Source organism: Notechis scutatus, chromosome 1 (genome assembly GCF_049901735.1).
Source record: "Notechis scutatus isolate UNSWTSFEM ecotype Mainland chromosome 1, rNotScu1.2, whole genome shotgun sequence".
Lineage (NCBI taxonomy): Eukaryota > Metazoa > Chordata > Lepidosauria > Squamata > Elapidae > Notechis > Notechis scutatus.
In genome coordinates, this window is record NC_142009.1 from 44,229,811 (window position 1) to 44,246,450 (window position 16,640).

Here is a 16,640-nt window from a genome sequence, read left to right on the forward strand (position 1 = left end):
GCAAAGCGGTCCTAAAGCATTTTACAACGTTCAAAAACTAAATAGAATACATTACAGATGCACAATTGAGCAAAGCTGGAATCTGTGAACACAGTAGTTTCCATTTATAATATATATTAGTCATTAATTGATTTCATTAAACATTAAAGAAAAAAAATAATTTCAGCTTCATATTCTTTATTTTTTAATTTTCTTCAATCTAAAAACTTAGAATATTTTGGGGACTTCCAGTTTGCAAGGCTTCGGAGGCGGCAGGAATCCGCGATCGTGCGCGGTTCCTGCTGCGCTCACTGCTGGAGTGCCCCCGATCCAGATAGATTTGGAGGCTATGGTTACCCCGTAGAGGTGACTGAAGATAGGGGAGATCCGGGCAGGGGTCTGGGGAATCGCAACCCCCTCCTCAAGCCGGGCTTAACTCCCTTTTCCAAAGGCGGTGGAGTGGTGGTCAGCAATGGCCGCCACAAAAGCTTTCAGCCGGACAAGAATGTGCAGGAGGAAGCTGAGAAAGTGAAAGATTTTGGCTGAACCGGGACAACAAGTAACATCTAAATACCCTGGAAATTCAACTTTCTTAAAGATACATTGTTCCCTAAGAAGATCGTAAAGCGGCGGATGAAAGTGAAAAGGAAAGTTTGTTTTCTCACTCTCCTTCCCTACGGAGATAGCAGATGGAAATCGAAAAAACCCGCTTTGGCAACAGAAGGTAATTAAATTTGAAAATTAAAGCCAAGGGGACTTTAAAGATTTCTAAACATAGGAATTAAAAATTAAAATCTTTTTGCTATAAGTGGGAAGGGAGAGGTAAAGAATTTATATTAGGACTTTGCTGGAGGAGACTGCTTGGAGCTTATAAGCTCAGAGATAAACTGCAATAAAACTTCTAAAAATACACTTTGGAACTTTGTAATTGAATTCTACCCCAGGAAGAAAGTATAAAAAGAAGAAAGTGCTAAATGAAACAGTTTGTGTTGATTTGGATTGCTTGGTGACTTTGGGACTTTTGGAAACTATTTTTTGAAAGACTAAAAACATTTGGGTTGTTTAAAAAATATATATCTCACAATGGCATTATCTGTTGAAGAATTGAAAATGGAATTCAAAAAGCTAAAAGAAAAGGAACAAGAAGGCAAGGGCTCTTCTGGATCTGTTTTCACTTCTTAGAAATGGCAATTTCTACCTACCAGGAATTACAACAAGAAGGCTGGGATGAAGAAGAAGAAGCCATCTTTAATGAACAAACAATTTTAGTTGAGGAAGAAAAGGGAAAGAGGGAAAAGAATGGAGAATTCAAGATTTAAAAAAACAACCAAGAAAGGGAAAATAAGGTGAAAAATCAATACAATGTCAGAAAGCAACAGAAAGAGGAATACAACAGAGAGGGAGACTAAGTGGGTGGAGATTAAGAGATGGGGGGTAAAAAGGCTAGATTCGACAAGAAAGGAAGGGAAAGGGGGAAGAGAAGTTATAAAGGCTTGAAACAAGATGTCAAAAAACAGGTTTTTTTTAGAGACAAAGGGTAAAATATAATTAAAAAAGAGGTTCTGCAAAAGTACATAAGATTGTATTGTAGTATTTGTATTTGAAATAGAGTTAGAAAATTGGAATATTATATGAGTTAATAAAATATTAAAGGGAATGTGTAAAATGTCTAAGACTTAATGATAGAGTTTAATTTGCTATGGAACTATATTATAAACTTATTATTTTCTTATTTTAAAATGTAGTACGTAGAGTGTACTAAGCAGAATCAGAATGGGAATTATATATTATTTTAAGTGTTAAATTTAGGGGAAAGATAGAAAGGCGTCACACTTCAACCAGTGATTACAGGATAAATTTTTGTGTTAAAGAGAAAAGATAAATAGATAATTAAAAAGAACGGACAAAAGATACAAGTAAAATGATTTAAATTGAGATGAAATAAAATAGAATTAAGAGAGTGAAAAGACGGGAGAAGACATATAGAAATTATAGAATGTTAAATAACATATGAAATGGTATATAAGGTGAGCATGAATTTGATTTATGTCTGTACAAAAAGATGTAACCCGGGGCTAAGCCGCTTTCCAAAAGGAAGTTTTATGTTTTTATGTTTTGTGTTTTGTTTGTCTATGTTTATTTATTGAAAATTAATAAAATTATGGAAGAATGTTGGAAAAGAACATATGAAATTGTAAACAAGACAGACGAAAGTATAAGTATAATGAATAAAAAGATATAGAAATTTAGGTAAAAGAAATACAATTGAATAAGAAGAAAATGAGATAACTATAAAAGAAAATTAAGTAAAGGGAGAAATAGTGAGAAGTTGGAAAAAGAGTAATAAGATATGAAGTTGAATACATAAGATGAATATGCATATGAAATTGTGTCTGTATGGAAATGTGATAACCTGGAACTATGCTGTACTCAAATAAGATGTTTTATTTGTTTTGTTAAAACCCAATAAGCAGTTTTCAGAAAAGATGTCTTATGTTTTTATGTTTTATGTTTTGTTTGTTTGTGTATTGTCTTTGAAAATTAATAAAATTTGTTTAAAAAAAACTTATATTTGGGGCATTTTAGAATCAATAGTTTGCTATTGTTTTTGGATGTGCATCTGTATATGAGTGTATTCACACACACAAACTATTATTTTAATATAAAACATTTAATAAATTTAATGAACATTACAATTTAGTACCTGCTAAGTCACCCATCACCTATTTTGTGTTCTTAAAAAAGCACTGGAAGAATTTTATTTGCAGAGTTTATCCGCAGGTGGGAGCATCATCTGACAGTAGAATAGATCTCACCTCTCTTCTTCAGCACCTTCCCTAAATCCACTCTTAAGCAATTATGGATTCCTCTAAAGAAATATATGGGATCCAATATCATGGGAAAGAAAGGGCAGCCCTATTGAATCAATATATATAATCAAAAGCAAACATAACTCAAGACATTAATCTGTTGAATTACAATTTTTAAGCAACTGAAACAGTATCTTCCATTCATCGGACAAAGGTATCAACAGCTGAGGGAAACTGGAAAACTATCAAAAGACATAACAAAGAGAACTTCTACAAATGAGGTTGGAAGGACAGACCATTCCAAAGAACATACATAATTGTCACATTTCATTGTCAGACGGTAAAAAGAAAATAATGGAAAACTACAAAAATATTTCTCAGCATCAAAAAGAGAATAGAAAGCATTGTTCTAGAGACATTACCACACAAAAAACTGAAAGTCTACACCTATTCAAGAAGAGGTGCTCTGAATAAATTTTGTTTGCTCTCAATAACCAGATGGGGCTCATTATATGACCCCTCACTGGTTAAGCTTTCCATGTGAGCAGTCCAGGAAATACATCTTCAGTCTCAATTGGTCGTGTTGACATCAGGGATCAGGGATCACCGTACAACCATAAACAATTAAAACATTACTTCACCATGAAATTCATGATATCTGATGAGATAAGAAACAGACATTCTTGGGAAAAACAATACATGAACAGCAGGGCAGAAAACATCAACACTGTGAATTGTTTATACACTAAAGATTTGAAGGGAGAGGGGGAATTTACTCTTTTGAAAGCATTGTTTTTATCTGAAAATTTAGGAAGAGCATATTTACTACTGATTCCTAATTTAAATATCAGATAATGAGTTTCACTTACCACAGATAAGGCCAGATACTCATTTCAGCTTAAAGCATTGATGAAAGCAATCTGTGGCCATCCAGAGATTACTAAATTACAATTTCCAACATCCCATGTCAGTATGGCTAATAGTGAGAGATACTGGGATTGTAGCTGTAAAACATTTGCAGTACCTTAAACTACGCTAAGCGAAATTAAATAAAATTACATTATGGCACACTTTGATATATGCATCTTCCTCAGAAACTGTTTTGATTCCCATTTATTATGCACACTCATGCAAAGAAATATTTATTACTGAAAGGCCATATGTCCTTAATATCTACCTTAAGCATTAACAAGTTTCCTGCCTTGAATGTCTTACAGTAAGACAAACAGCATATTCAACATGTTAGGAATCCTGCTTACAGCCTTCCTCATATGTAGTCTATGGCCTCTAATGGTCATCAGGCTGAGAAGTCTGGCATCATATATGTCACAAAGTAGCTTTAGCAGAAGGTCTAATGAAGTTTGATATGATACTCTAAAACAGTGGTTGCCAACCAGTGGGCGGGGACCACTGGTGATCCACGAGAAAATTTTGGTGGTCCACAGAGAAATGCAACCCCCAAAGCAATTAATCCAGGCTGCGTGGGAACTCAAGGCTGCGCCACCCACACGGCCCACAGGAACACAAGGGTTGTGTCGCTTGCACTGCAAACAACACGAGGTAGTGAGGGGAGGGGGGAAAGGGCAGAGGGGGGAACTTGTCCTACTTGCCCCATGTGCCTGGCCTGGCCACTGGGCTGCTTCTTTCTGCTTCTTTCTTCTTCTGCTTTTGGCTGCACACAAGGAAAGCAGCAAGTCTTTTTTTCTCTCCCCCATACTCTGCCAGAAATGAGTCTTTGGGACCCTGCAAGGCATCTGGCTCCAAGAAGCTGCGCCGATACGACAAGTCTTACAAAGACTCATTTCTGAAAGAGTTTGTGGGTGAGAAAGAAACATTTCTGCTGCTTCTGCTGCTTTCCTTGCATGAAGCCAAAAGTCTCTCTCTCTCTCTCTCTCCCCCATAGAACAGAGTTGGAGACAGTATCCTGTGATCCCAAATAAAGAATAAATCAGTAGGAAAACAGGGCGGGGAATTTTCCTGCAGACTTTTTTTGGGATGTTCCCAAGGTCTGTGGTCTATGGGATTTAAAATTATGAGTTTGGTGGTCCCCGAGGTCCAAAAGGTTGACGACCCCTGCTCTAAAACAACTACTTTTCTGAGGTATGCAATTAAGTGCAAATATTTCCATTTTCCCACTACATGAGTTGATACTGAAAAAATCCCTAGTTTTGTCATGTAAACAAGCAGTTAGTAAGAGATGTCGATCAGGCTATGAAAATGTCATCTGGCCTCAAGTCAAAAAAACCTTATGACAAATCAGTGGCTGGGCGCTTCTGAGCTGTCGTCTAGAACTGCACAGGAAGTCTTGGTCATCAAAAGACTGACTTGTGATTTTACAGATCATCTTGTTTGACTTTAATGATTTAAATTTTCTTTCTTTTGCAAGGCAGCCAACTTACAATGTATTTTTCTTAGCAGCAGAATTGTTCCTGACAAATGCTCTGTTATTATATATGCAACTCCTAGATCCTTAGGATATGCTATATAGTATAATATATATAATATACATATGTAAAACTTTCAACTATAAAAACATTCAGCTTATTTCTTTTACATTTGTCATGTGTTAATAAAGCATAACATTTTGAAATCAGCCCTAGCTTAGTGGTGAAATGTTTCATAATTTTCTAGTTCAACTTTCCAGCCTGGGTTGAGTGGGGGTGCAATTTACAAGCAATATTTTCTCTGTTCCCATTTGTAATGTAGAATTAATCCGTCTGGTTTATTGTACAGGTCTGCTGTAACTGCTTCAGAATTCAAAGACTTGGATTGCAAAGATAAGTACTATTATACCGTATTTTTCGGTGTATAAGATGCACTCCACCCCCCCCCCCCAAAAAAAAGCAGGTGGAAATGTCTGTCTTATAGAGAATGTTGCTGAAGCCCCGCCCACCCGTTGCCCCCATCCTTCAGCCTCTGTCTCCCAGCAATTTGCCTCCTTGCAGCAAACAGCAAACAGCCTGGTCAGCTTCAGCACAGCCTGATTTAGCACGAGCAGCTGATCGGCGGTTGGATCAGCCTCCCAGAATACTGATGATCAGCTGTTCCAGTCTGCAGGGATCACCATCGCCCTATCGCTGCCTCCGTATGCCCTATTTTCAGCCTCTGCGCATCCCATTTTCAGTGTGCGGAGGCCATAAACGGGGCATGCGGAGGCTGAAAAATGGGGTGTGCGGAGGCAGTGATAGGTGGTGGTGATTCCTGCAGATTGGAACAGCAGATCATCGGTATTCCATGAGGCAGATCCAACCAACAATCAACTACTTATGCTAAATCAGGCTGTGCTGAAGCTGACCAGGATGTTTGCTGGAAGGAGACAAATTGCTTGGAGGCAGAAGCAGATTTTTTCTTCTTCTTTTCCTCCCCAAAAGCTAGGTTCGTCTTATAGTTCAGAGCGTCTTATACTCTGAGAAATATAGGTACTATGCTACTACATGGCTATTGGCAATGCTGCCTGAGAATTGTCTCAATACATCAAGAGGGCATGATGTTGAAGAGGAAAACCCACCTATATTATTTCACTCTCCAAATATTATATACTCAAACACTGACCAAAAAAATCCCTTTCAAATGTGCTTATGAAATAACACTGAATAAGATCATTATTAATAACTGTTAGTAATGCTCTGGATAGCAGCAACTGTGATTTTCAAAACCCTTTGGAGCTTTGGGCTACCATGTGAGAAGGAAAGCCTCTTAACATATATGTGCCTAATCAACTTCTAGAATCAAGGCTATCGTTCCTCAGGAACAGGTGTCTTCTGTAGCAGTCTCCCAACTCTGAAATGTCTCAACCAAATGACATTTAGTTATCCACCAAATAACTATTTTGTAGGACTATTTCAGTTTAGATTTTAAAAGTTAAATTTAGAATAAACTATCACCCAGGTAGGTTTATTTTTTCAGCCCTCTGGAGACATTTATCACATTTCATGTATAATTTCTGAAACATCAATTAACATGTTAGTCACTGCAACAAAACGAAACTTGCAGCAACTTTAAGATTATGAGAGTTATTATAGCATTAAATTTCCTCATTACATGCTATAGTAACAAAGGAAAATAGAGATGCCTTCTAGTCAAGTTTAACTCCTTGTCTCTATATGGATATATAGATGAAATTTTCTTGGCACAAATACAATTATTTTCTTCCAGGACCTTGGGGGTTTTTTTGTTTTTATTTCCAGTGTGCCTATAGGCTTAGGGTTCTTTGGGATTCTCCCATTAAAGTATTAACCAGACCTAAACCTGTTTATTTCTGAACCCAAAGAAGATGAGCCAGTTGTTCCCACCTGCTGAAATCTATCACAACTAAAGCCTTCATTTTTAAAATGCTACACTATAGGAATCTTTATTGCTTTTTATGACTGCCACCAATTATGCCAACTACTTGAACCCTATATGGAATCCTAAATCAATAGCTATTGCAGCTACAAGCATTTCAGATGAATATTCCACTATTTTGCATTGCTTTCTTGAGCCGCTAGGCCTCTAAGAGCACCAAAAACAAACACAAATCTAGCACTGCAAACCTCTAATTGGCATTTGGGATGTTTTATGTGGATTACGAAGACTCTGCTGCCTTTCTTGTAAAAAAGGAGGGAATTTGAAAGGCTTGATATAAGTCTAATTATAGAATTTACTAATTCTAATTAAAGTCTGGGTCCTTGAAATTTTATCAAGGGCCCTGGTATTTTTTTTTTAGACATTTTATTAATGCTTTAGCTGTTAAAACAAAGCCTTTGGAGTCAATGGCTCTAGAGAAAGGTTGATAGTATGATTGCAACATGTGCTAAATAACTTTTAATAACAGATTGAATTGACATATTAATATGGAGCTACTAGCCAAATAACCAGTTCTACATATGTCATACCTTGATTCTCTGTGACTTTACAAATAAAATCTTATTACTCAAACCATAAATTGTTACATGTTTTAGATTTTCACATAAATCTTTGAAGTACAAAAGTTCAGATTACAGGCCTAATTCTGTGTATTCAAACATTCTCAAACTATTTACAGAAAATGCAATGAATGCATTTGCGCACAGCATAGGAGACATGGTTCTGCCAATGGGCCCTAAGTGATATGGAACCCATCAAGCGGATTGTCTGATTGCTGTCACCAAGAGGGTGGGGATTTATTGGGTTTTTTTTTTTTTACTGGGGTTTTATTGTCATAAGCTCAGTCAGTGAATTGGGTGGCCACCTAAATATTCTAAATAAATAAACAAGCCTCCACTTCAGGAACAGAGGAGGGCCCTGACTTAAATGGTTTTTAAAAGGAATAAGCTTCTCAATGTTTACTGGACATTAAACCAGAAGCATCTTGCCTTTTAGTATCAATCTATGGGAAATACGGGTAGAAGGGGACTAAGTGCTTTAATCATGCTATTGACTGGCTACTGTGAGACAAAAAAGTAAGTTAGTTTTAGCCCTTTCAGAGCCAGAGTTTTCTAAAGCACTGGAGCCTCAACATTCATAGAGTTATGCTGCCTAGGGAACTATGGAAGTTGGGGTTTTAAGAGATCCACCCGGATTAGAGAAGGCAGAATAAGACAGACTTTGTATATGATGAGGCAGAATTCTTTTTAATGAATTGCATTTGATGCTTCTCAGATATGCAGTCATTAAGGAAGTGAGTCATGGACTGCATCACTATTTCCCAAATATACTTTGGCTAAATCTTTTTTTTTGATCCTAGTAGTATCATGACTGTGAATGTCTTTATTTAAAGCATTCTAGCACAATAAATACTATATTAATTCTCAAAGCGATATCACTTAGGGGCCCATAGCATTACATGCAAACTGCAAGAATCAGTGGCAAATCATAGCTCTGGATGCACAGGCAATAGTTTAGGATACGCTTATTTTGCTTCCCTTGCCTCCGAGTAGATGTGTCCCAAGGAGGGAAGACACACATTCTTCCTAGTCTCCTATGCTCTCAAATTATTCAGTCATTCCTTGCAAATGTTTCAGTTCAAAGGACTTCTTTCAAGACAGAAAAGCAATGGTCTGCAATAAACAGACAGGATGCCTTCCTACCAAATTAGATGATGCCATTATTCACCAATCAGAGGCAGCAGTTCTGGTTGCCCATTCACCAATGAGAACTAACAGGCAACTCAAAAGTCAGCCCAGGCATCGGGCAGTGCAAAAAGCTACCTTTTTTTTCCCACTGTAAAGCCAGGGTTGCACAGTCACATTAACAGAGTTGTTTGTAATGTCTTTTAATGAGAGCTGTGCAGAGAAAACAAGAGGGGAAGAAGCTTCATTCTGAAAGCTCTGAAGCAAGACAGCAAATGAGGCGATTAGTAGAAGCTGCTGTAGTGAGACTTCTCAACAAACAGAACCTTTGAATAATTCAGCATGTGCAAGTGAGCATAAAAACAACTAAAGCTTTAGACTCTAAACTGGATTTATTTTTAAGTCCACTCTCTAAGCTGGACTTATTTTTTTCCCCTTCAACACAACTCTTGTCTGGTTCTACTAGATCAGAAAGGTACTTACCTGTCCAGCAGTGTCATAAAGCCCAAGAAGGTACTGCTTGCCCCCAACTGTCACACTGACTGCAAAAAGAAAGAGAGAATGAAGTGGGGAAGGGGGACAGGCACATTTAGTCCCTTCTCTCTAGAAGAGGACAAGCAAAGGATCATTTACAATCACTCACCACAATTTGGTGGAAGAAGGGGGGAATCAGGCATTGAAAATACAAAGATATACGTACATTGCTAGTTCTTTGATAACATGAAAGACTACATTAACACTAGTTCAATATCACAGCATCACCAGGAAAGATGTCCTGAGTGCATATTTCTCAACCCCCATTAACAGGCATGTGCTCAAACAAGATCAAACTACTGCAACTAATTAAAGTGCTTCAAAAGAAATATTTCTCCTAAAGCTTTTTTGTCATGATTCGCAGGGTCCCACTTAGTATGACTAAGGATATTTTCTGCTAAAACAACTTTTAACACTTTGCTTTCTCTTCCAGAGGCTTTGTCATCGGGGAGGGGGCAGGAGGGATACTTCTGGTTCATTAAAAAAAAACCAGAGAACAGTTGAAAAATCCCGTCACTTTTCCCTTTCCCACCTGCCAGAACTAACACGCCAACCGTAATGCAGGGAAAGGAAGCCCTCCAAGGGAGGTGGAGGAAGCTGTACACAAGCCATTTTGAGGAGCTGCCACAAACTGTCCCAGGAGCAAAAGACAATCCAAGCCGTTGTAAATTCCAGATTGACGTTCCCTAACTCGCTGCACCTCCCCCCCCCCCCAGCTTTTCTCAAAACTCGTTTGACAGTGGTACACATCCTGAAGACTCCCAGTCGGGGAAGGCTGACTCGGGTTTTCGTTGAAGGGCGGCAGACGGGAAGAAACGAGAAGAGAAAGGGGGGGAGAGAGGAAGACGCGGGAGGGGGAGAGCAAAGTTTTTGCCGAAGTTCCTGCTTTGCTGCTTTTTCCTGCTAAGGGGCGGGAGGGAGCGACCGAGACAGCCGGGGAGAGGCGGTGGAAGGCGGGGGGCGTTCGGGAAAAGGTGATAGGGAGACACTTACTCAGCACTTGCAAACAAGACACAATCCGCGCCCCCCCCCCGTTACCTGCGTAATGGTCAAAGACTGTGGGCACGTATTCCTCCGGGAAGGCGTCGTTGGCATAGCTCATGAGCAGGCAAGTTTTGCCCACCGCTCCGTCGCCGATCACCACGCACTTCAGCATGACTGTCGCCGCCGCGGCCGCCGCCCCCGTCCCGTTGGCCATGATGAGGTTTCCGAGCCGATCGTCATTTTAGAGAGAGGGAGAGCCGAGCAGGGAAAAGGCGGGGAGGGGGTGGCGTAGGGGAGAGAAGAGGAGGACCGGGGGGGGGGCGGGAAGCGTTCACGCGCCGAGCCGGGAAAGGCGCCGCTCCTTCGGTGGCATTTCCAGCTCAGCCACTCCGGGAGTTGGGCAGCCTTAGACTGCGCCTGGCAAGCAAGGCTTGGCTGGCTCGCCCGTTTCAGCAGGCGCCACAAATCACTGAAGGTGGCATTTCTTCCGTCCCTCGCCGTGGTCGAAGTCCTCCTCCTCCTCCTCTTTTAGTGCCAAATTTGTCTGGCAGGGAATTTCCTCCCCTGCTCTCGCCCCAGTTAGGCACGATGACACAGGCTTTCATAAGACCAACAGCAGCAGCAACAGCAGCAGGCTTGGAAGAGGAACTTAAGAGCAGCAAAACCCGCACCGAGACGGGCACCACTTTCGTCCAGCTCCTCCTCCTCTTCCCCCTCCTCTTCGAATCCAAACTGCTTCGCATGTGCCGGGTAAGCCCTCCTCCTCCTCCCTCCCTCCCTCCCTCTGTCGCTTTTCCGAAGGGAGGAGGAAGAGAGGAAGGCCCAGACTCCCTTCCAGAGCGAGGGTGGGGAGTGGGATCCCGCTTGACTTTCTTTCTGCTCCCTTCCCCCTCCCCTCCCCTCCCTTGGCTTCAGGCACCACTTTTCCAACGCGCGCAGAAAGCAGGGAATTAGCGAGGCCGCCTCCGCCTCGCTCGGGAGGAGAAAGGAGGAGCGAAGCCAAATACTGTCCTGTAGCTACAGAAGAGCTGAGGGCTCCTCTCCAAAGAGCCCGCAGCGCCGAGAAACGTCGACGGCTCTTGCAAAGTGCCCGCCTGCTTTGAGCGATGATGTCAATGATCAAGGCATCCTAACAATTGGATGTGATTCAGGGTTCCCTCCCCCCAGTTCCCACGACAGAATATATATTTTTTTTTGCACTTTGCTATTGGCAAAATGCTTTAGAAATCGTTCTTGATTGAGAGTGACGAGCTGCTCCTAAAATTCTTTCTTCCTATTGAGGGAGGGGAAGTCATGTATACTTATATAAATTTGGAAGCCCTTTTTAAAAAAATTGAACGCTGGGGTTATAAACTGTACGATTGGGAAAACATCTATCAGTGTCAATTTAAAATCCTTCAGCTAGCAACATCAGCACAATGGAATTGATGTTAGCAAAGTTGTTCTATTTTTGTATACTGTATTAGCTTCATATTTTATGCCAACTCAAACATATCTATTTTCATAACAGCACTGTGATAAAATCAGTTGGTGAGGTAGGTCACTGAGGAATATTTATGGCTAAGGGAAAAAAATCTAACCCAGCTTTCTTCCAAAGTGATACCATCTAAGGCATCAGGCAAGGGTGATAATAGTAACTGAACACATCAATTTATATATTTATATAGTATAGTAAACTACAGATGATTGTCAACTTAACAATAGTTAATTTAGTGACTGTTCAAAGTTACAATGGCACTGAAAAAAGTGACAACCACTTTTCACACTTACGCTTACAGTATTCCCATAGTCAGTGATCAAAATTTGGATGCTTGGCAATTGACTCATAGTTATGATAGTTGCAAGTGTCCCAAGATCATGCAATCACCTTTGGTGACCTTCCAAGCAGAGTTAATGGGGAAGCCAGATTCACTTATTAACTTAACAGCTTCAGTGATTCATTTAACAACTGTGACATAAAAGGTCGTAAAATGGACCAAAATTCATTTAAGCAATATTTCACTTAGCAACAAAAATTTTTGGTGCAATTGTGGTCGTAAGTTGAGGATGTTAGGGATAACATTGTTTTACCCTAACTGTTTTGGGTAAAGATAATAAAATGATGAATCATGGTTTGTCAGATAAAGTGTATGTGACTTTAAGCTAAAGGAATGTAATTAAGGGTGCAGCTGTAAAAGTACTATATAAGCAGCAAGGCACTCTCTGGCTCTTACTGGCTGGCTTATTGAAGACTGCGTTCTTGCTGGATCGGGGAGGAGAAGAAGTGTTGGATTACTTTGAAGATATTTCTCAACGGAGAGAAGATAAGTTTTGGACAGATTTATTATGTGTACTGACACTGGCTATTCGACACGGACTTTGCAATTAGAGTATCCTCGACAAGACTTGACTGAAATTGGTATATGACTAATGGACCGTTACATTTGACTATGCTATAATTCTTAAATGGAATAAACTATATTTTTGATAGCACAAGCGTATCTGTATTTTTACTGCGTGTTAACTAGAAAACTTATCTCACACATTTACCTGTCTTCCTATTTGACTTCGCTGCACATTCTGTTTAGTTTGTTTTCCTTAACACCCGTTGGGGAATCCAGGCTTAACAGAGGATTACCTATATAAGTTTCTTCCCCAAACCCCAAAAACTTTAACCTTAGACTGTCTACTATTGACCTCACCCCTTTCCTAAGAGGCCTGTAGGGGGCGTGCATAAGCGCACCAACGTGCCTACCGTCCCTGTCCTATTGTTTCTCTTATTCTTTTATTTTTCTTATATGTACCCATTTCATGTATTCACAACTATGTATACATTTATACTTATTATCTTGTAAACAATTGGCAAATCAAATAAATAAATAAATAAAATAAATATAGCATAACTAATACAATATATTAATTTTACATTGCCCCATCAGACAATTCTAGGCTATTAATGGAAGAATCCTAGATAGCAAACTCCCAGAAAATAATTCAAAACAGTAATTGAAATAGACTAAAATAAATGCAGAAGGTACCATTCATATGTACTGTGGAAAGGGAACTTCACGAAGACAGTAGTGTCACAAAAACAGGAAAAGCCCAAGGGGAACATCAGGTCAGCCATAAAATAAACTTACATAGGAAAAGGAATCAAATAAAAAGGTATTAAAGAATCCCTATAGACAAAAGCCTAAGTAATTAAGAAAACTAGACAAATAAGAAAAGGAAACCCTTACAAACACAGGACATACCAAATAAGCAAAACAAACAGACAAAAGACACAAAATATAAATTACAAAAGGGACAGACAGGAGATTGCCACAGAACAAATATGAAAAAACCATCATAAAGCTAAAAGAGATTAGGAAAAAAACCAATAATACAATCTAGCCACCCTGCGGAGTTTGTCCTCCGGCGGGAATAAAGACAAACTCAAACAGGATTTGAAACATTAAGCACAAATACAAACATTCACACGAAATCAACTCACAAAGGGAGAAAAGGGTATAAAAAACCAGGGACTTACCATAAGAAGCTAGCTTCCCCAGGAACGCAGACTTCTCACTGTCCCCCGCCTTCCTGAAAAATAAAAAGATCCAGCTTTCAAGCAGTTGTCCGTATCCTTGCGCCGGAGCTCTCCCAGTGGGAAAATCGAATCCTCGAAGGAAAGGCATTTTGACACCTTTCAACAGTACTAGAGATGAAAAGTTGCCAAAAGACTGCTTAAATAGAAAATATTTTTTAAAAGTTTTCTGAAAGCCAGAAGTAAGAAGGCTGTATTGAAAAACTGCCTTCCTCACATCTTACCTCATGTGGATTGAGACCCTAAGCAGACCTCTTAGATAGCCTGACAAAATGGCAGAACCCTTATAGTACAAGACAATGGTAACACAAGGTAACATCTGGGAGCCCTTGGGTTGGGAAAGGCTATTTGAATCAAAATCTCTAAAATCCAGTTTCATCATTCAGCCCACCATTTAAAAAAAAATTAAGATAGATCCAACCTTTATATCAGGGATCTCCCCACTACCAGGCTATAAAATGATTGGCCCAGCATCATCTTGTCATCTTCATGGCTAAGAAGGAGATGGGTCTTTAGTATTTTCCAATCTTCATCACTTCCAAACAAGTGGACTTAACCTCTAAGAATTGCTCAAGACAGCATGGCAATTGCAAAAGATTTTGGGAGCTAAAGTCCATGCATCTGGACCTTGCCTAAGATTAGGAAAAACACTTCAAGATCATATTTAATCCCATTCACATCTACTTTAAATTAACAACATTAACCTGTAACACATTCCAAAACAAAAAGAAAATGATTGTTCTCCCAGTGTAACTTGTGGGATTGGTTCACCAGGCCCAAATTCTTTGTTAGTATCATGGTAAATTAAGAACGCTGTTTCTTGGTGTACATATAGAAGTAGGAGAGATCTCTGCCCATTTTTTCTGACTATTGATGACATGAGACGATGCCGTGACTAAATTTAACATATTGCAATAATATTTCTAACATTCTCTTATGTCCCAGTCCACAAATCTCTCATCTCAACTCCTTGACTTGAAGAAAATTGAAAATAGTGGCATTCATTAAAACATGGGTTCAAGGATGGCACCAGGAATCATGACTGTGAGCATGTGATTGTTGCTGATTTATCAAAAAAGAAACACATTTGGGCTAATTAATAGCAGAACTCTTCTTAGAAATGCTAAGAACTCATGGAAGCAAACATACTCCTAAAAAGAAGAATAAACAACCTACAGTACCCTTAGGTTCCTGAAAAAGAACTACAAAAAATGGCTTCACTTTTAACTAACTTATCTCCATACTTTCTTTGCTACATTCAGACTTTCTAAAATTATCTCTTTCCTGCCCCTTTGCTAACCCAACAGTGTCATTCCCTATCCCAAAGGCATAGAAAAGAGTTTTTAAGCCATTAAGGAACATTAATATTCTTTGTTTAATCCCTGGCCATCCATTAGTTGCCTAGTGATAGGCTGTTTCACAGTAATCAAGATGACAAACTCATAATAGTGTTATAAGCAAGCTCATGGATATAGTTTGCATAGTGGAGAACTGATGTTTGTTGACTAAACTATTATATACCTTGCAATGTTTAAACTTACAGTAACATTTAAATAATAATGAAACGGAAGTAGAGGACACAACAACACACCACTAAAAATTAACAGGTGCAAAAGAATTAAAAGTTTTAAAAGCTAAGGGAAAATAAGAGAGGTAACTGGCATTGAAATTGAGTTACTTAAGTTACAACTGGTCATTTAGTGACTGTTTGAACTCATAACAGACCCTCCCTCCCAAAGCTACTTATGACCTGATTTTGAAATTACAATGACCATCCCTACCCTTGCGGTCATATGATTGAATTTTGACAACCAATTCACATTTATGGCTGTGTGCAGTGTCTCACAATCTCATGACTGCAATTTTTGATGGTTTTGTTTTGCTGGTTTCTGGTATTTACTTCCAGTTTTGTTGGGTAAAATGAATTAGCTTAACAACCACTGCAAAAAAAAAGAAGTCATAAAATCAGCTCCAGTCACATGATGATTGGCTTAATGACTGCAATGACAACTGTAATTCCATACTTATTTCTAGATGTAAGTCAAGAACTACCTGTAAAACAGAACATTTCGCATGGATACCAAGCTGAAAATTGGTTGCTAAATGCAATAAAAGCACCATATGATGGAATTGAAGCATGCATGAAAATAAATGGAATGCTTAACAAATAACAGAAAGTTCTAGTTGGATAAAATCAATGAGAACCTCAAAAATAAAAGGAGAGAATTTTAATATCCAAAGGCAATGTACAAATCAATGTATGGATGCAGTGGAAGAAAGGATAGTTCACAAGGATAGAAAGCTATGGTGAAGGTGGCGATTCAAAAACAAAAAAGAAATAAAATGCCAGGCCCAGATGGGTTACCAAATGAGCTATATAAAGAAATAGGTGATATATTAGAGACAATATTATTAGAGGTTTGCAATGAGGTATTACTGGATGCTAAAATACCAGAATTTTGGAAGGAGGCATACATAACATTAATTCCGAAAGAGGGCACAGATGCCAACCAAACAAAGAATTACAGACCAATATCCCTTTTAAACTCAGGCTACAAGATTTTTATGGCAGTAATGGTGGAAATTCACCTAAACCAAAATGGATTTCTTCCCACGAGGCAGATCAGATATAACACAAGAACAATAATAGATATATTGGAATATTATGAAAAGCATCCAGGAAGCCAAATGGCTTTGGTCTTCCTGGATGCACAAAAGGCCTTTGATAATTTAAATTGG

General features: G+C 39.0%; 1 protein-coding gene across 2 annotated transcripts in view; it reads right to left on the bottom strand.

The window, feature by feature from the left end:
- Nucleotides 1-11,274, bottom strand: part of RHOQ (ras homolog family member Q) — a 35,945-nt gene extending 24,671 nt beyond the window's left edge. Inside the window, exons 1-2 of one of the 2 annotated variants that reach the window (XM_026683691.2) lie at nt 10,391-11,274; nt 9,302-9,360 (exon numbers count right to left, since the gene is read on the bottom strand). In XM_026683691.2, the coding sequence (XP_026539476.1) occupies nt 9,302-9,360; nt 10,391-10,550 (219 nt within the window). In that variant the 5' untranslated portion in view covers nt 10,551-11,274. The remainder of the gene's footprint in view (nt 1-9,301; nt 9,361-10,390) is intronic. The other variant, XM_026683699.2, reaches the window with a different exon arrangement.
- Nucleotides 11,275-16,640: the final 5,366 nt, after the last annotated feature.